The following is a 21,053-nucleotide window of genomic DNA, read 5'->3' on the forward strand; positions in this document are numbered from 1 at the left end:
TGTCAAAATTCAGCGGTGATGTCGGGACCCAGTAGCTATCAAACACCAGCCAATGATTGGGCTGTTTAAGAAAGGGGCCGGGCACAGATACACGTAGCGGCCCGCCCAGATCCCATCGGCTTGTGTTTGATACCTGCTGGGTCCCGCTCACCTCCGACATCAGCATTGAATTCTGACAGCTGGTTTCTCTCTGCATTCAGTTACATATGTCAGTTTCACACACCTAGCGGCTCTGCCAATGAAGTGTGGGGAAGGGAGGAGGAACACTTGTGGGTCGACGGGGCACGGTGTGATTAAATCAGCTGAATTTGCATAATAATTGGCCGATGCTGATTTCTTAAAAAAGGCCAAATATCGGGCAATATATCGGCTGACCCCTATGGATAACTATAAGCATTGTAACTTTTCATTCTTAGACCAAAGGAATGAACTTTCGCTGTAAATGAGGGAAGTTTAACCACTTAAAAAGTGGAGCTAAAGTCATTTTTTCAACTTTCCATCTATTAAATCTTCTGCCCTTGTTGTTTTAACTTTGGCTAGTAAAACATTTTTTTTTCTGCCAGTAAATACCTTATACAGCCCACTTCCTTTTTGTCTGGTAAAAAGCATAGGCTTATGACATCATGCACAGCTCTCTCATGAGAGTTTGCCAGGAGGGGAGGTGGGGTGAGTCAAGAGGGCCAATGAGCTGCAGAGATGGAGGTGTGCCTCTGTGTAAATCCAGAAAATGAACAGGAAGCAGCATCCCACAGGTATAAGGGATGCAGTCAGACTTAGTGGAGGGAGATTTCTGCAGCATATTTGGCAAGTCCAGAATCATATATATATATACACACATATACATATACATATATATATATATATATATATATATATATATATATATATATATATATATATATATATATATATATATATATATATATATATATATATATATATATATAAAATAGTGAAGCTTCAGAATGGCAAAGACGTTTTTATTACAAATTATGTGAGCAGACTGCAGTTCCTCTTTAGGAGGCTAAACCTTTTTCCGACACTTGTTTCTTACAAAAGTTAAAATCAGTATTTTTTGCTATAAAATTACATGGAACCCAAATGGCGATTGTTGCAATATTTTATGTCACACTGTATTTGCACAGCTGTCTTTCAAAGGCAGTTTTTTTGGGGAATAAAAAAAAAATACACTTCAATGAATTAAAAAAAAGTAAAGTTAGCCCAATGTTTTTGTACAATTTGAAAGATGTTACATTGCAAGTATTGTGATTTTTTTTTTTCTTCTTAGAAGAAAAAAAAAAAAAAAAAAAAAAAAAAAAAAAAAAAATCACAATTCTCAAAGTCGCGCCCTATTAACAGCAATGGAACCGTTCTAAAATCGGACTCAAGTCGCTCTGACTTAGAACAAGGTTCCTGCACTACTTTGGGGTGACTTAATCAAGACTTGCATTGACTTCTGTTAAAGAAGTCGTATGCAAGCCGCAATGAAGTCGTGCAGGGTTGTCGGCTTCAAAGCCACGCTGGTGTGAACCAGCCCTTAACCACTTACTGACCGTCTCCTGTACATATACATCGGCACTTTGAAGATGGATATCTCGGTAACGGTAGCAGCTGTTGCCAAAACCGAGGTATCCATCTTTACAGGAGCCGGTTCTGTGTACGATAATGGTGGTCTCCGCGGCGGGTTCGCCGCGAGATCACCGTTATCAGCAGCGGGAGAGGTGCCACCCCCCCCCCCCTCCACAGCTTACCGGAGCCGTCGGTATCGGCGGAGGCGATCGGGACCTTTCTGTGCCTGGGTATGGAGACAAGTGAGGCTAAGATGGCCGCCACCCATCTCCATACCATTGGATGGCTGAAGCGACGTCATTATGTCAGCTCCGCCCACTTTTCTTAAAGGCATATTATTTTTTTATGTCTTTTCAAACTACTTTTTTTTTTTTTTTTTTTTGCATTTTAGTCCAAATATGAGATCTGAGGACTTTTTTGACCCCAGATCTCATATTTAAGAGGACCTGCCATGCTTTTTTCTATTACAAGGGATGTTTACATTCCTTGTAATAGGAATAAAAGTGACACCATTTTTTTTTAAACAGTGTAAAAATAAATAAAATATTGTAAAATAAATAAAAAAATTTTTTTTAAAACCTCCCCCCGTCCCGACGAGCTCGCACGCAGAAGCGAACGCATACGCAAGTGGTGCCCTGCATATGAAAATGGTGGTCAAACCACACATGTGAGGTATCGCCGCGACCAGTAGAGCGAGAGTAATAATTCTAGCCCTAGACCTCCTCTGTAGTGCAAAACATGCAACCTGTAGAATTCTTTAAACGTCGCCTATGGAGATTTTTAAGGGTAAAAGTTTGACGCCATTCCACGAGCGGGCGCAATTTTGAAGCGTGACATGTTGGGTATGAATTTACTTGGCGTAACATTATATTTCACAATATAAAAAAAAAAATTGGGCTAACTTTACTGTTGTCTTATTTTTTTTATTCAAAAAAGTGAATTTTTTCCAAAAAAAGTGCGCTTATAAGACCGCTGCGCAAATACGGTGCAAAAAAAAAAAAAAAAAAAAAGTATTTCAATGACCGCCATTTTATTCTCTAGGGTGTTAGAAAAAAAAAAACACAATATATAATGTTTGGGGGTTCCAAGTAATTTTCTAGCAAAAAAACATGTTTTAAACATGTAAACACCTAAAATCCAAAACGAGGCTGGTCCTTAAGTGGTTAATGGTATATTTATCAGACTAAAAAGGAAGCAAACAAATGCATTCATTGTAAGTATTTGCATACTCTTTAAACTGAGATCTTTAACCACTTGCTTACTGGGCACTTAACCCCCTTCCTGCCCAGACCAATTTTCAGCTTTCAGTGCTGTCTTTCTTTGAATGACAATTGCGCGGTCATGCTACAGTTTACCCAAATGAAATGTTTCATTTTTTTCACACAGATAGAGCTTTATTTTGGTGGTATTTAATTGCTGCTGGGTTTTTTTATTTTTTGCTAACAAAAAAGGACTGAAAATGTAGTTTGTTATAAAATTTTTAAAACGTGTAATTTTTCTCCTTCACTGATGTGCACTGATGGTGAGCACTAATAGGGCGACACTGATGGTGAGCACTAATAAGGCGGCACTGTGGGCACAGAAAATGCAGCTGTGGCTTTCTGTGTGAGAGACCATTGTCCCTCTGACAGAAGCTGGTGATTGGCTTTTTTTACCCCCTCATGCTGACAGTGTGAGGAAAAATACTGATTACCGAGCTTCTGTTTACATCACGTGATCAGCCATCATTGGCTGACAGCTGATCAAGTGGTAAGGGGCTGGGATCGACACCTTACTCGGATCTGTGATCAGCCGAGTCTCATAGACTCGGTGATCACAGGTTGCGCAGACAGTGCTTGCTCGGGAGGACATCCATGGATGCCCTCCGCCAATTAAGGCCCGTGCTGTAGCCGTCTTTCGGCTATAGCACGGTCAGCAAGTGATATTGCGGTGGAAATTCTGACACTTTTTGGGTACCAGTGACACTAATACAGTGATCAGTGCCACTCTACAAATAGCATTGACTGGGAAGGGGTTAACATCAGAGTTGATCAAAGTGTTAACCGTGTGAGGTGCTTTTCATAGGGGAAAAGATAGAATTTGCTACCTGCTTTGCAGGGACACAAATTCCATTCCTTCTATCAGAACGGTGATCTGCCTTGTTTACATTAGGCTGATCGCTGTTCTCTCTGCCCAACGATCAGAGGGTGCCGGAGGACATTGGGTACTGTGCACCCACGATCAGCTTCCACTGTGTAATCACAGCGGAAGTGAGCTGCCAGAGGCGCGTATATACACACTATATCTATACATCTATATCTATATATATATATCTCTGTAGTAGTAAAATGGCTATAGGGCAGACACCAAAACTCATAGAACACCTTTCTTCTTTCGCAGTCTCCGTTCCAATTCATCCAAAAGGTCTTCTATCAGGTTGAGGTCAGGACCTTGCTTTGTGCACTGGTAAACAGTCATGGAACAAAAAGGGGCCATCCCCCAAACTGTTCCCACAACGTCGGGAGTGAGAAATTGTCCAAAATGTCTTGGTATGCTGATGCCTTAAGAGTTCCCTTCACTGGAACTAAGGCGCCAAGCCCAAAGCAAAGGGTGGGCCAACTCAATATTGAACCCTACGGACTAAAACTCGGATGCCATTAATGTAAAAGCAGGTGTCCCAATACTTTTGACAATATAGTGTATACACAAATCTCTCTCGCTAGATACATACACACACACACATTTCATTCCCATGAGATCAATTATGTTCTTACATCTGTATCCACCCATTGTCTGACATCCATGGGTGCTGCAGTCATGTCATCTACTTTATACAAGATGTTTGTTGGTGCTTTTTCTGCATGTCTCACGATGCCCACTATTGTAACCTGAAAAAAAGATGTAGGACAAATTTTAGAAAAAAAAAAAAAAAAAAAAAAAAAAAAAAAACACCACACACCACACAAAAAACAAAAACACTAAGTAACGTTGTTACTTACATTGACAGAACACCTATTGGTTTGCTAAAAGCTCTAACAATTTTCTAACTAAAGGTTAGGCTGAAAACTATACATATTAAAGTGAAACTCTTGATATTGAGAGCAGGTAGGCTTTTTATTATAAAGGAGACATACTAGGTCTCATCTGCAGCAAAATCTAACTTGCCTGCTCGCAGCCCTCTTGTGCATGCACAGCTCTGTGTACATTCTCAGCATGCCTTTGTGCCAGAATGCATTATATCTCCCATACATGTATGGGAGTAACATCATCCTAGGCTTGCCAATCAAGATGGCCAAAGATGTCCCACTTTTAACTGTCAGTAAGGAGCTTGGAGCAATCCCTAATGAAGCTACACACTGCTTTTGATGTGAGAAGTTTATGAAGAGGCTTGAGATCTTAAAATTTTTGGCATCCTTCCAAATGATTCAATAACATCACTCTTAACGTCGCCCAACAAAACACCAATTCCAACTTGGCTAAATTTTGTAAAAAAAAAATATATATATATTTTGCAGGTACTAACTGTGGTCTGTGACATAAGGGCTGGATTCACAACTTTTCACATTGAGGCAGAGCACGGTTAAACATTTGTTTCGCTGCAAGGCACTGCCATTTTCTATGATGTCCCAACACACTGCAAAGTACCTGTATTTTAGCGTATCACAATGCATAGCTGTTCGCCCTCTGAGTTTTGTGGTGCAATATCCAGTTCAGTGTGTATGTATTCCCAGCACACTCAGGTTGCGCTAGAATGACTGATTACCAAGTGCATGCATGAGGCAATGTCACCCCCACCAACCAATCAAGGAGGCTGAAAAAGCACCTTGGAAGAAGATGATAGAGGCTGGTAAGGGATGCAAACACTGCATTGCTAGACGTTGGAGGAGTATATTTCGAGTTTAGTTTCACTTTAAACCACTTGAATATGTATATTTACATTGCGGTTTTCAAGGGGTATACCAGGATGATGCCTGCAGCCACAGACATCATCCCAGTATTTTTTTTTTTTATATGAGGAGATCAGCTTTTAAGTAAAAGCCATCCAAGGGGCTAATTAACTGTTGGATTGCTTTTACAGGCAGCAGGAGTGGTACACCCCCCCCGCTGCCTTTTTGGGATCTCCATTCCACCAGAGAACCAGAAACTGAAGCAGACGGTTCCACCAGCTTACCATAGAGCCACGAGAGGACTGTAAGGTCTCCAGTGAGCTCTCTGGTTTAGGAAAACAGAAACGATGAGTACTGTCATAATTTCCGGTTTCCCCAGATGTAAACGGCGCCATTTTTAAATCTTGAAAAAATATTTGATCACACCGATCATGTTGGGATCAAATGCTTTTAAAGGACAGAGGAGAAATCTGGGGTCTAATAGACCCAAGATAGATCTCTCCTTAAAAAGTACCCATCACTGCCTATTGCTGTCACAAGCGATGTTTACATTCCCCATGACAGCAATAAAAGGGATATCACCACACACACAAAGAAATAGTGTAAAAATGCAAAAAGAATGAAAAAGAGGGTGCAAAGCGCCCCATCCACTCGTGCTCACACGCAAAGGTAAACGCACACATTGGTTCTGCATACATACGTAAACAGCAAATGCACCACACGTGTGAGGTATCGCTGCAAACATCAAAGCGAAAGCAATACATTTTTGCACTCGACCTTCTCTCTAACTCTCCACAACAGTAACCGGTTAAGGATTTGAAATACCCTCGTCTGGCATCACTCTCCAAGCGTGTGCAATTTTAAAGCATGACAGGTTAGATATCCATTTACTTAGCGTAACACCATCTTCTATATTTTACCCATAAAACCGGCTATTATATAGTGTTCGTGTGCATTAAAATCCTTTATTTTTCCAAAACATTTGCGTTCGAAAAACCAAACGCGACATGACATGCGACATAAAAAATAATTGCAAAACCCACCATTTTATTCTCTAGAGCCTCGCCTAAAAAAAATATGTTTTGGGGTTCTAGGTAATTTTCTAGCAAAAAAAAAGCCAATTTTTTTTTACATGTAAAATGGGTGTCAGACAAAGCCTGGTCTTAAAGTGGTTAGGGGTTTTTGACCAGACATGGTTTGACAAAGTAAAGTTACATTCAGAATTGACTGAAGGGCAGAACCCGCCAGAGAGAACAGAGCTCTAGGAAGGGCTTCCAAACACCTATCAGTTGAGTCCTTGAAGACAGGCACATCCTGCATCGGAATAGTATGCGTCTTGTTAAAGCGGGGTTCCACTCAAATTTTTAACTTAATCTTACCCCCTTCAGTTAATTGCATACATGTTCAAATGCCGCACGAAAAATTTTTTTATTGCTGTAATTACCTTTATATTGTACTTTATTGTGGCACTTCCTGTCTCTCCTCCCATGGGAGTAGGCGTGTTTATTGCCTTTCCCCGGCGCCGCACTGTCTCCTGGGAGCTTAGTGTCAGGCTTCCCAAGATTCAGTGCGGGAACAATGATCTTGCGTGTGAACAAGCTGTGAATGAACAGCATTCACCGCATCCAGGAAATCAATGCTTGTGGGCTTCACATGCCCACAAGCAAGATGGAAACAGCCAGCATCACATTTTTAAAGTTATTCTTCAGTACGAAAACAGACAGAGGCGGAAATATTACACCCAAACTGTGAGTATTATTTTGGGATTAGCAAAGTGTCTCAATGACCTAAAAAAAAAAAAAAAAAAAAAAAAAAAAAAAAAAAAAGGGATTGGTCGCCGGACTCCCACTTTAAGGCAGTACATGACTGGATCCACAGGGAGAAGACACCCTTACCAGACACACACAAAGCTAAAAAATGTTTGGGGGAATTTATCAAGATGCCTCCAATCTCCATATAGAAAATAGTTGGAAAGGCAGGTGCAAAGGGATAGTGTTCTGCAGTTTGAGTATCAAACCCAAGAAGAAAAAATATTTAATAAATTGCAATTAACCACTTGCCTACTAGGCACTTTTCGGCCCCTTCTTGCCCAGGCAAATTCTTCAGCACTGTCACACTTTGAATGACAATTGCATGGTCATGTAACACTGATAGGCAACACTGGTGAGGAGGCACTGATGGGACTGCACGGATAATCAGGACACTGCTCATCAGTGCCGATGTCCCTTTAACTTTCATGACTAAGCCTATTTCTGACATTTGGTGTTTACAAGTTAAAATCTGTATTTTTTACTATAAAATTACTTGGAACCCCCAAACATTATGTATATATCTTTAGTAGAGAATAAAATGGTGATTGTTGCAATATTTTATGCCAAACGGCATATGTGCAGCGGTCTTTTAAACGCAACTTTTTGGGGAAAAAAAAAAAAAGACTTTCATGAATTTAAAAAAAAACGAAACAGTAAAGTTAGCCCAATTTTTTTGTATAATGTGAAAGATGATGTTACGCCCAAGCTTTAAAATTGCACACACTCATGGAATGGCGACAAACTATAGTACCTAAAAATCTCTATAGGCGACATTTAAAAAAAAATAACGGTTACCAGGTTAAAGGAGGTCTAGTGCTAGAATTATTGCTCTCGATCTAACGATACCTCACGTGTGATTTGAACAACGTTTACATATGCGGGTGCGACTTCCGTATGCATTTTATTTGCTGCGCGAGCTCGCGGGGACAGGGCGCTTTAGATTTTTTTTTTTAATTTAATTTATTTTTATACATTGTGTGTTTTTTTTTTTTTTTAATTTCGATGACTTTTATTGCTGTCACAAGGAATTTAAACATCCCTTGTGACACTAATAGGTGGTGACAGGTACTCTTTATGGAGGGATCGGGGGTCTAAAAGAGCCCAAATCCCTTTTTGCACTTCAAAGTATTCAGATCGCTGAAAAGGGCGATTGTTAATACTGTATATTTTTTTAAAACTGGCGCCACTGGCAGCCGAGTAAACAGGAAGTGACGTCACTTCTGTGTTTACAGAGAGGAGACTGGAACGAAGCCGTTTCCGGAAGTGGCGGATCGAGGATCGGGCCTCCCGCTCCGGGATAACAACCGAGCGGCTTTTAGCCGTATCGGTTATCCCTGGATAGCTGAAATGGTACCGGGATGATGCCTGCAGCTGCGGGCATCATCCCGGTATAACCCCCTAAAGCCGAGGCCGCATATCTGCGTACGCTCGGTGGGAAGGGGTTAAACACAAACAAGTTATCGGCTTTATTCTTCTCTCCTCGCGCTGTAAGCGTGAGGAAAGAAAAGCCAATAACCGGCTTGAGCTTACATCTTGTGATCAGCTGTCATTGGGCACAATAAAAGCTGAACTCCAGCTAACACTATTTCATACGCAGTTGCAACAGTTTTTCATTATGGTAGAAGGTTTTACATAAATGAATTGCAATTCATTACATTTGTGTTTTTGGGTTTAATACTGCTTCAAATGATCTAAGGCTAGAGACAGCACTGGTAAAAAGCAACAGGCTGACCCTCTAATTTCACAGTGGTGCAAACTGCATCAATAAGAGCCAAAATTGTCCTTCAAATTTGGTAATAATAAATAGCAGTAGACTGAATTCTCAGAGTAAGCCCATCCTCAAGAACTGGAGGAATTCCGAGGGGCCCTTCTCAGTGTTTCAGTTATTCAGATGGATCCAGCCTGAACTACAATGTATGTTAGGTTGCATTCTTTTATATTTTGTGTTCATAAATGGATGTAAACGGATCAAGTAGGCAAGCAACTTTTTGCCCACCTACAATCATTTTCAACGTTTTTTTTTTTTTTTTTTAATATATCAACTTTTGAGACAACCAACAGAGCTTGTGTAAAAAGAACCCTTAGACAATCTGTAGCTGACAAAAAAACTGCAAGAAAGGGCACAGACCTCTACAGGTATAATACGCAAATGACTATAAACAATAATGGCTTGCACAACAGTGGTAAAGACCTTAAACAAAAGGGCAGAGTATGCAGACACACCTCCACCAGTGGGCATGCTTCAAGCAGTTCCAGATCTGAGCTGAAGGCACCCAGTACAGCGATAGTAGGTAAGGGTAGGATGGGACCAAGGTCAGAGTAACCAGGTAGTAGAAAACATTTTCCATGTGGGGAGGAGGGAGGAAGGAGGAGGGAGATGCTTAACTGATGATGTATTGCAGGAAAAAGTGCAGGTGCATGACACTCCAGAGTACAACAGTGCTCAGCCCCACAGCCTTAACCACTTCGTGGCAAAAATCGGCAGGAATGGAGGATAAAAGCCCCCAGTGACCTTTGCAAATGAGGTATGTGCCAAGACGACCTGGAAAGCACTCCACATATAAAAACCAAAATGGATTATGGAAAGCGCACCACATAGAACCCAGTGTCTAAGGGCCACTTGCTGGCTATTCCCTAATGTTTAATTTAGAAGGGTCCAGACATGGTACTCCAAAAGCCTGGCCTAGTGCTAGTGTAAAAAAACAAAAAAAAATAAACACCACACACTTTAGTCTCTAACACAGTAGAGACTAAGAAAATATGTCCTGAGGTATGCTGGTAGAAGGAGGGGTTAGCATGGGCTGGCCTACAGTGTTTTTGCTCGCCAGTGTCCAATCATCCTATAGGTGGCAGCTTAACAAACACCTTTTGTGGTTCAACAAGGATAGGATGCCACTTCCTATAACCGCGTTTTCTGACTTTTTCTCCCAGCCAAAGAGGGATTTTGTATTGAAATGCAGGGCAGGCCTGACTTCCACGGGCAAGTATGACAGGCAGAGTTGCCTATTAATTTGTTGCAAAATTAATTATTTGCAAATGTGTGCAGGTAAACCCGTTCTTAACGCATATTGTTAGACTGGTCACTGGCTGGTTGGCAAGTTTGAGTTTGGGAATCTCTTTATAGAGTTGCCCATTAAACTCGGCATCCAGAGTTAAACTTGCTGTGGCACGTGTACAATCCCCTCTGGGGAGGTAGGTGATGGAAATGCAAATTAACCACTGTTTTTTCCTTCTCCATGGCCGCCAATGTTACAGTCTTAGGCCTCATTCACACGAGGCGGACTCCGCTTCCACGGAGCCCGCCTCGGTCCGCCGGCTCAGCGGGAGATCTCTCCGTTGATCTCCGCTGAGCCGGCGGATGACAGGTCCCTCTCTGCTCACTGAGCTGCAGGGGCTTGTCAGGCGCCGCTGCTGCCTATGGAGGGATCGGATGAAAAGGGACAGCATGTCCCTTTTCATCAGATTTCACCCGATAGCGACGGATCCGGACGTAGGGCCATCCGTCTGCTTTTAGCGGATCAGATCGTCAGCAGATGTCTCCGCTGACATTCGTTGCTCCATAGGCTAACGTGGAGCGCCCGTTCAGGTCCGCCGTCAAAACTGACAGGCGGACCTGAATGGTCCGTTCGTGTGAAAGGGGCCTTAAATAAGTGGACATTAACCACTCGAAGGCCTTATCTGGCACTTTCTTTACATGTAAAAATCTGCATTTTTTGCTAGAAAATGTTAGAACTCCCAAACATTTTTTAAGCAGAAGCCCTAGAAAATAAAAATGGTGAGTTGTGCATTTTTTTTTTCTTATGGTATTTGTTAAGGGGTTTCTCAAATGCACTTTAAAAAAAAAACCCACACACCTTTAGAATCTTAATGCAAAAAAAAACCCATTACATGAACCAATTTTTTGGTAAAATATAAAAGATGTTATGCCCTGTAAATACAGTCCCTGACAAAAGTCTTGTCGCTTCTCTATTTTGTAGAAACTCCTGCTATTAACCTGACTTTTAATTAATCAATTGGTGTTAGAAATAGCTCATATGAAAAGCTAAAGCCCTCCCAAATGATGTTTAATGCACTGAAATAAATTAGTTTCACTGAAAAAAGATTTATCATTTAATCAAGACAGACAGGTCAAATTTTGGCAAGACAAAAGTTTTGTCGCCTATACAGAAATTGAACAACTTTACTGAAAATCCAAAAATATGTCAGCAAATTAAGTAGTGGTGCTATGAGATCCAAATTTAATATCTTGTATGACTTCCATGAGCTTGAAGGACAGCATCCATGTGGTTTGGCAAGGATTCATACAATTTATTGATGAAGTCATCAGGAATAGCAAAGAAAACAGTCTTGCATACCTCCCAGAGTTCATCAATATTCTTTGGTTTCGTCTTCCATGCGTCATCTTTCATCCTACACCACATATGCTCAATGATGTTCATGTCTGGTGACTGGGCTGGCCAATCCTGGAGCATCTTGATCTTCTTTGCCTTAAGGAACTTTGATGTGGAGATGGAAGTATGCGATGGAGCACCATCCTGCTGCAAAATTTGGCCTTTTTTATGGTTGGGAATATAAGAGGTAGCTAAGATTTCTTGGTATTTTAGACTATTGATGTTGCCTTCCACCCTGCAGATCCCTCGCACACCCCCAAACTGGATGTAACCCCAGACCATGATTTTGCCTCCATCAAACTTCACTGTTTTCTGGGTAAATCTCATCTCCATGCGGGTTCCAGTGGGTCTCCTGCAATATTTGCGGCGACTGTGGTGTAATTCAACAGAGGTTTTCATCTGAAAAATCCACCTTCTGCCACTTTTCCAGAGTCCATCCTTTTAGCAGGCTGTGGCCCTTGGCAAATGCCACACGGTTTTTCACTTATTTTTTGTTTAGTGCTGGCTTATGGGCACTGATTCAACCATGGAGGCCATTTAGAGACAGAATCCGACAAACTGTTCTGGTTGACACAGGGACTTCAGGTGACCAGGTCTCGTGGAGCTCCGCTGCAGTGGAAAATGGGCTGGCCTTGGATTTTCAAGCCAACAAACGGTCCTCTCGAGCAGTTGTCTTGCGGGGTCGGCCTGACCTGGCCTTGTCCAAAACATCTTCAGTCTCTTCAAATCTTTTTTTTATCCTCTGAACTTGACGCTGAGACACATTGAAGGTGTCTGCCACATCAGCAGTGGATCTGGTCTTCAGCCTCTTGATAATCAACACTTTAGTCTCCGGGTGAATTTTAGGCATGTTTGCAGAGGTCTAGTTGCAGTTGAGAAGGTCTAGTGTACTGGTGTTCTTTTTATACACACCTGAGACCTAATTGATCCATTATTAGTCACAGGTGAAGCTCATATAACAAGGCGACAACACTTATGTCTTGGCAAAAATTTACTCAGTGGGCTTTACCAAGCTGTGAATATTAGAATACTTTTTGTCAGTTTCGTTTTGCACTAAAACATTATTACAAAAGCTGTTGGGATTAAAATGACACATTTCTTGTAACAAAATCTTGATTAGAAATATATTTTAGCAGCACTTCAGGTCAATATGTACACAAGCAACAAGACTTTTGTCAAGGACTGTAGATAACAAACGTGTCACACTTTAAAACTGTGCACACCCATGCAATGGCAACAAACGGCATACAATTTACTATCCACAGGTGATGCTTTAAAAGCCTTTACAGGTTACCACTTTATATTTACACAAGTGGTCTGGTGCTAGAACTATTGCCCATGATCTGGCATTCGCGGTGAAACCTCACATGTGTGGGACAACCGCTGTTTGTGTGCAAGGGGAAGAGGCACTTTTATTGCCGTCAAGGAATGAAAACTTCCTTTGTGACAAGTACTTTTTATGAAGAGATCTGGGGTCTATAAGATCTACAAGATCAATGTGATCAAAAGCTTTTGATATTTGAAAATGGTGCCGTTGACATCCAGGTAAAGCAGAATTTATGTCAGATAATCGCTTCCGGGTTACCATAGCCAACCAAAGCCAATCAGGTCTTTGTTTGGTTCCCCGATCAGCCGACGGAAGTGCCAGCTCGTCAATCGGGACTCTCAATGGTACGGGAGATCCCGGTAAAGCTGTGGCAGGTGTCCCTTCCCGCTGCTTGTAAAAGCAAGCCAGCAGCTAGTTAGCCGCTGGCTTGCTTTTACAAGAGAGCCAACCGTCCGCTCTAGAAAAAAAAAAAAAAAAAAAAAAAAAAAAAAAAAAACCCAGAACCAAACGATGCCTGAAGCCATCATCCCGGTACAACTACTTAAGTCTAACGTCATACCAGATACATGACTGGTTTGGCAAGTGGCTTAAGACATGTCCAGACTAACCTATTTTCTACCTATTCTCATTGTCACACAACCAATCCTTACACACCTGAGAAAGTTCCACCTCTCCTATCTTGAAGAGTTCATCACTTTGGGTGGCAGACAGCAACTGGGAAACTGTACAAGGAACAATTTGCTGTGTCCTGGACCTCTGAAATAAAAAATAACATGCTGGTGATCAAGCTGTGAAATAAAAAAAAACAAAAAACAAAAAAAACTTATAATTATGAATACTCATTCAGCCCTCCGGAAAGTGAATGCATAGTATTTAGTGAGAAAATGAATGGTGGCAGTCCGGTGGATGTAGTTTATCTAGATTTTGCTAAGGCATTGATAGTGTACCTCAAACATTTATTCTATAAAATAAAATTTTCTTGGAATTGACAAAATTGTATGTACATTGATAGAAAACTGGTTCCATGAATGGATCCAGAGAGTAGTGCCTTTAACTACCTAAAGTGTTAGTGGGAGTTAGGCTTTGTTGGTCACTTATGAAAAAACAAAAAAAAACAAAAAAAAAAAAACCACACCCCTAACGCTACCCTCTCCACAGGCTGCCATCTAAAAGGTGCCTGTTGCTCCATCATAGACACAATAGAGTGAGCATAACTTAAGACAGGAAGTGCGATTCTGGCAGATCACCAGATGAAGGGTCCATTCAAACCAGAAACTTTACTTCTACTGCAAGTTTTTGAATGTATGTGTACACCATCAATGCAGTGGGAATGTCATAAAAATAAAATAAAAAAGAAATGCAACCAATCCAACTGCATCTGCTGTGAAATGGGCCCTAAAGAAAATGAATGCAGCCGACACATTTAAGGCTAGGTTCACATCTATGCATGTTCAGAAAACACACCAAAACTGCATTTTCATGCATTTTTGAAGCAATTCCATGGAGCCAAAAATGCACCGTGCTGCATGTAAAACACTGTACAGGCAGTCCCCTAGTTACAAATATCCGACTTACAAACGACTCCTACTTACAAACGAATGGAGACAACAGAAAGTGAGAAAATCTACCCCTAGGAAGGGAAATTCACTCCTGTAAAAGTTATTATGGGAAAAAGTTGTCTCCGCTGATGCTTTATCACCAAGGCTTGTTTCAACAACAACCCACAATTTTCAAAATCCAATTGTCATTGGGACAGAAAGTGAGGTGAAATCTTCTGAACAGGGACACAGACAGCAAAACAAATGTTACAGGGGTGTTAACCCTTCCCTATGCTATCCAAACAGCTTAAAAATTATTTTTTGGGCTGGAGCTACACTCCAGCCAACTACACTACAAAAAAATGTACCTGTTCCGACTTACAGATTCAACTTAAGAACAAACCTACAGTCCCTAGCTTGTTTGTAACCCGGGGACTACCTGTATTGTGCAGGAAACTGCATAGATGTGAACGGAATCAATAGGAAAGAAGAATAAATGGACTGTAGTGAGTTTCTGTGGAGCTGCAAACACACTAAAATTGGGGTCAGCAACCTGTAGATCACGGTCTGGACTTGCTGACCCGCCATTCCAGATTATCAGAGTGTAATACAGAGGGACTACTTGCAAAGTTGGAGCTGTAGTAGGGGGCAAGAGCCGCATAAGCTGATGCCTCCTCTGTAGTGCTGGCTCCTATCCCATGGGAAGTGATACTGCACACAAGCTCTTAACCAGGCTAGCGGTCTCCAGAGTGGTGCCAGCAGCAGGAAAGAAGAGATCTTGAGGTGTGAAGCAATACACTGGGCATAATAGTATAGGGCTGCTTTCACACAGATGTGCCGTGGTTTACCCACTCTTCCTGCAGGTTTTCTATGCTTAGCCATAGACTTCTATTATATCCTGCGGGTTTGGTGCACTTTCTGAATGCAGGAGTTTTGATGCACTTTTAGAAAGTGCACCACGTCTGTAGAATATAATAGAAGTCTATGGCAAAGCTCAGCAAAACCAGGAAAGTCACAGATGCACTGCTCATATGGGACTCAGAACAGTAAGGGTTCATTCACATTTGCAGTTTGGGGGGGTGGTAAAACCCCATGGTTGAGATGCATTTAGCCACCTTCTTTAGCTGCAGTGGCCAGGGGCGTACACATGTTGCAGCCACAGCAGGAGTTATACACCCTGTCATGGTTGGTGGGTGTAGCATGACCCATTCAAGTGAATGAGGCCGCTCTAGAAGTGCCCTGCAACCTTGTGCAGTGCAGCAAACAAGGTGTTAAAGCAGACAGCATTGTGTTGCTCTCTCACCAGCTGTTCTAACCTCTTGGATCCCGCAGAAGCATGCAGTTGCAGGACGCTTGCAAAGTGGCCCCATTTACTTGAACTGGTCGCGATTGGCAGGCGGAAGCAGCCACCAAAAGCAACAGGGGGTTTTATTTCCTGCTGCAGCATGTGTACACCAGCTAAAGGGGTTAGGGATTGGGGATTGTAAAACCCCAACTCAACAGCAGGGTTTTACCCCCACCTTACGTGTGAACAAGCCCTAAGAGTGCCGCTGCCAAACGCAACTAAGGGCTCATTCACAAGTGCAGCAACCACTGCTGCTTCCCTGAAAAGCTTGCCGAGTGTGTTTGACAGGTGGTAAGGAGGCGGCAATATGTTGCCTCCTCACCACCTGATTTAAACCTATGATTGCTGTACAATGCACACGATTAGTAGTACAGCAACTAGGGCTTTAAACCAGGTGTGAGGAGGAGACACTGTGCCTGGTGATCTTTGACTTCTTCCATATTGTTCAGGTAGATCTCCATCTCTTTAAGGTTGCCTACCCCTGCACCAAGAAGTGCATAGATGTGAACCTAGCCTTAGGATTAGCATATTACCCCCCCCCCCCCCCTCGGTTTAGATAAACTTTAACCTTCAAAACAACTCCAGTCATAAGAAACACTGCTCTGGTTCATAGGGTCACATAAGAATTTTAAGAGAAGAGACAGAAAAAAAAATCAAATCGAAATAGACACTGCTGTGAATTATAATATAGTTTTGTATTTTATTTTTCCCATTGTTCCCTTTTAAACGTTAGAATTTTGACGATAACCAACTGTACTTTTTTTGCATAACTTTGATGTTACATGTAGATTATAACGGTTCTTCTAAAGCAACAGTCTTTGCTTGCCCTTATTCAGCCCCTGGTGCACCATTCCATCCACTGACACCAACAGTGGAGCACTATTCCTCCAACCGGCACCAACAATGGTGCACTATTCCTTCCACTGATATAGATGAGCCACTAGTCCTCCACCAACACAAAAGATATGGCATTGTTTACTCCCTGTGGATAACAGGACATTTTCTAATCCCACTGGTCCTAGTCGGGCCACCCTAAAATTGGAAGGACAGTAAATTGGCCCTTTGTTTATAAGGTTGAAACCCCTGTTCTAAAGGGTCTTCTGCTGGTGGAGACAGTAAGCAAATATACTATATAATATATTTTTTTTTTATACGCACAGATTTTTTTTCTCCTTGTGTAGGTGCTGGGGAGCCAAAGCCTCCTGGTGATTGCATATACCCTCCTCCGCCTGTGCCGCCACCATAGCCGCCATCGAAACCACCTAATGTGCAAAAAAAAAAAAAAAAAAAAAAACAGATAAAATGAGATTGAAAAATATATATAAAAATATACAGCATTAAAAATCTGTAAAAGTAGAATTCCAACCTAAACCTTACTAGTCTTAAAAATGTCCCTTCCCCCTCCTAACTCATGTAAAAAGAAAGTATATATTTTTCTCAGCCCGCTCCGGTCACATGATCCCATGTCAGCCAGCAGTGGCTACAGGGGAGGGAGTAGAACAATTGGCAATTGCTAGTAATTACTAGCCTGGAGTGGTGATGTCACCCATAGGCTTCTATGGCCCATCCATCGTCAGTCCTCCCTCCTCCGCACTGCAGGCACTGCTGACTGACACAGGGGAGCTGGATCATGTGACAGATTGGAACAAGCCGAAAAAAGATACATACAGTGGAACCTTGGATTACGAGCATAATCCATTCCAGGAGAATGCTTGTAATCCAAAAGCACTTGCATATCAAAGCGAGTTTCCCCATAGAAGTCAATGGAAGATAATTCGTTCTGCATTGACTTCTATTACATGCAATACCGCATGTGGCTAGAGGTGGGGGCGCAAGAGAGCCTCGGAAATACTCGGGGACAGCTTGGCTGAACTTGGAAAGCCTCGGAAACAAAGTATTTCTGAGTGATTCCGAAAGGCTCCAAACCGTTCCGAGTGTCCCTGGCACCCCCACCCCTCTGGCTCAAATGCGGTACTGCACACCACATTAGCTTGAATTCTGCTCGTTTTGCGGGACAACACTCACAAACCGAGTCAGAATTTTTTTTTTTTTTTTAAAGTTGCTCGTCTTTCAAAACGCTCGTTAACTGCGTTACTCGTAAACCAAGGTTCCACTGTATATACATCTTTCTTAAATGTGTGAGCAATATTGTGCTTGTATAACAATAAAATACATACATTGGAGGAAGCTGCAACATCAATAGTGAATCATAAAGGCTTTAAAGTCCAAAGAAACACATAATAAATGTGTAGCCAAAAAAAACCCACAAAAAATCCTCCATGTGAAAAGCTGACACAAAGGTCAAGATGTACTCTTACCACAAAGTATGGACCATCTGATTATGGAAGGTCACATATAAGCCTTAGTAATCCATCACTGTTAGTTGGCCCTGGAAGACAAGAGGCGATGGTATAGGTCACATACACAGCTTCTGTTGAACTGATCTCCGGTCAAAAGAATTATGTAGCGGTACACCCAATAAAAGAGAAGGGGCTCCAACAGTGTAAAACCTCTTACAAATAATTTATTGAAGTAGAATATTACACTTACATGTTTCCAAAATACAAGCAGATAGCATGGCTAACAGCAATCAGTGAAGGTTCGGATAGCGCGATGGCAGGTCTGTGCATCTCCGCCTGACTGGTTTAGTCACAAAAAGTCCACACTTGTGACGAAACCGGTCGGGCGGAGTTACACAGACCTGTCATCGCACTATCTGAACCTTCACTGATCGCCGTTAATCATGCTGCTATCTGCTTGTATTATTTTGTAAACATGTAAGTGCAATATTCTACTTTTGTAAGAGGTTTTACACTATTGGAGCCCCTTCTCTTTTATTGGCTGTACCGCTGCAAAATTCGGATGACCAGAGGTCATATTAGCAGGAGCTGCGCATGTGACCTATACCATCGCTTTTCGTTTTCCAGGGCCAACTAACAGTGGTGGATTACTAAGGCTTATGTGACCTTCCATAATCAGAGGGTCCATACTCTGTGGTAAGAATACATCTTGACCTTTGTGTCGGTGGCTTCAACACATGGTGGAGGATTTTTTTTTAATCTACACTCACGGACACTACTGTGTTTTTATTTTTTGGCTACACATTCATCATGTGGTTCTTTGGACTTTAAAGCCTTTATGATTTACTATTTGGATATGAATTTTTCATTTAGCGCAACATATACATCTTTCTTACACAGGTTATTCAGCATGGGTGGAGGGAAGCAGCATTTTTAAGGCTAGTTAGGTATAAGCTGTAATTCTACTTTAATTAAAACAGAATTTTCAATTTGTTAGTATAAGGTAATGTGTAACAAAATTCTATGCTAATGACGCTATGAGACTCGGCTAATCACAGATCGGAGTAAGGGGTTGATCCTGGCCCCTTACCACGTGATTAGCTGTCAGCCAATGACGGCTGACCACATGATGTAAACAGAAGCTCGGTAATCAGTATTTTTTTTTTTCCCTCATGCTGTCAGCGTGATGGGAAAAAAAAGCCGATCGCCGGCTTCTGTCAGAGGGACATCGGTCCCTCACTCAGAAAGCCGCAGCTGTGCCCACCCAGTGCCACCCATCAAAGCCCACCAGTGTCTAAAAATCAGTGCCACAGATCAGTGCAGGAGAAAAATTACCTGTTTTTAAAATTTTATAACAAAAAAAAAAATATTTTCAAACTTTTGTGAATCAGTACTGCTTGGACTTTGAAGAAGGGGACACACCCCGAAAGCTCGTCCGTGAAAAAATGATATGTTAGTGCAAATAAAAAAAGTATCACGGACAGTACTCAATTTTCTCTGTCACAATTGCACTAATACGGCTTCAATCACCTCAAATAAACGATGAAACTTATGAAAATAAAAAACCCAACAGCAATTAAACACCACCAAAAGAATGTTCTATCTGCGTGAAAATAATAATAAAAAAAAAAAAAGATAAAAATTTCATTTGGGTAAACTGTAGCATGACCGCGCAATTGTCATTCAAAAATTGACAGCGCTGAAAATGGGTCTGGGCAGGAAGGGGGTTTAAGTGCCTAGTAAGCAAGTGGTTAAAGCCCCCCTTGCAAGGCAATATCATAATATGCTAGTATGCACCACATACTAGCACATTACGACACTTACCTTAAATTTTAAGCCAAGTTTGTCATAATGTGCTAGTATGCTTAAATCGAAGCCCCCCCACCCCCGTGGTGCACTGCCTAGCATATCGCCTAAACGTGTATGGTTTCATTTTAGCTACATGTTAAATGTAGTGGTTTATTTAAATGTTAATTACCTACAAGCTTTATTATAAACTTACCTGTAGGTAATAAAAGCAGAGGGTTTACTACCACTTTAATAATGGACCGAATCTGATCCAATGCTGTTTTTGTTTTACTATTTTCACTGTTAAAAAAAACATAAAAGACAGCAATAGAGTTCACAGATTTTATGAAGGGACGTTATAACACCACCGTGTCCCATATTCTATAATAATACGTCACTGTTCCGGAATGTGCATCTGAACTGTGAACACACTGACAACTAGACGAGTCCGGAAACCAACACACAAGGACTGAATGTATGGGATATTCCCGGCACCCAGGACTCACCATGGTTATTCCACATCTTGCCCGCAATTCCGCTTCACACTCCAGGCACCACAATCAGCCTATTCGCGCGCTAACCTTTCCGAGCCAATCAGAAACTCCGCCCCTCTCCCGCCACCACTCACATCCAAGGCAGCGCTGGGACGCCGACCCCTTCTGGCCAATCAGCTTCTTGCTGGAGCTCTGTCAGGACAAGAACGTCACGACGTTCGGCCTCATGTCTATTTTTTCTGCTGTGACGAACTTCTCGCCATGTTTGTTAGGGGATATACGCACGCGGGCTATGCATGTCGGCGTCCCTACGTCCGGGAGGAGGGGTTGTAATCACTTGGTTGTCTGTAAGTTCAGGCGCCTGCGTAGAAGAGCAACTTTTAATTGTTTTTAGTGCGGGTAGCGTTGTTTTTTGCCAATGGCTTACATTTTTAGAAGGTACATATAAGTATACAATATACCTCTATTATCTATATATATTTGATAGGGATGGTTGAGTTCAGCTTAAAGAGGAAGTAAACCCTGGTGGGTTTTACTTCCTCTTTATTTCCCTGCAAAGGTAAAGCATAATGTATGTGTCACTTACCTGAAACCAAAGCCTGCGATGTCACCGCTGTCCCCACT

General features: G+C 41.8%; 1 protein-coding gene across 1 annotated transcript in view; it reads right to left on the minus strand.

The window, feature by feature from the left end:
- The window catches only part of RPA2 (replication protein A2), a 39,829-nt gene extending 19,239 nt beyond the window's left edge, over nt 1-20,590 (minus strand). Inside the window, exons 1-4 of the mRNA XM_073616255.1 lie at nt 20,442-20,590; nt 17,006-17,109; nt 13,619-13,720; nt 4,323-4,436 (exon numbers count right to left, since the gene is read on the minus strand). Coding sequence (XP_073472356.1) covers nt 4,323-4,436; nt 13,619-13,720; nt 17,006-17,109; nt 20,442-20,457 — 336 coding nt within the window. The 5' untranslated portion in view covers nt 20,458-20,590. The remainder of the gene's footprint in view (nt 1-4,322; nt 4,437-13,618; nt 13,721-17,005; nt 17,110-20,441) is intronic.
- Nucleotides 20,591-21,053: the final 463 nt, after the last annotated feature.

Source organism: Aquarana catesbeiana, linkage group LG02 (assembly GCF_042186555.1).
Source record: "Aquarana catesbeiana isolate 2022-GZ linkage group LG02, ASM4218655v1, whole genome shotgun sequence".
NCBI lineage: Eukaryota > Metazoa > Chordata > Amphibia > Anura > Ranidae > Aquarana > Aquarana catesbeiana.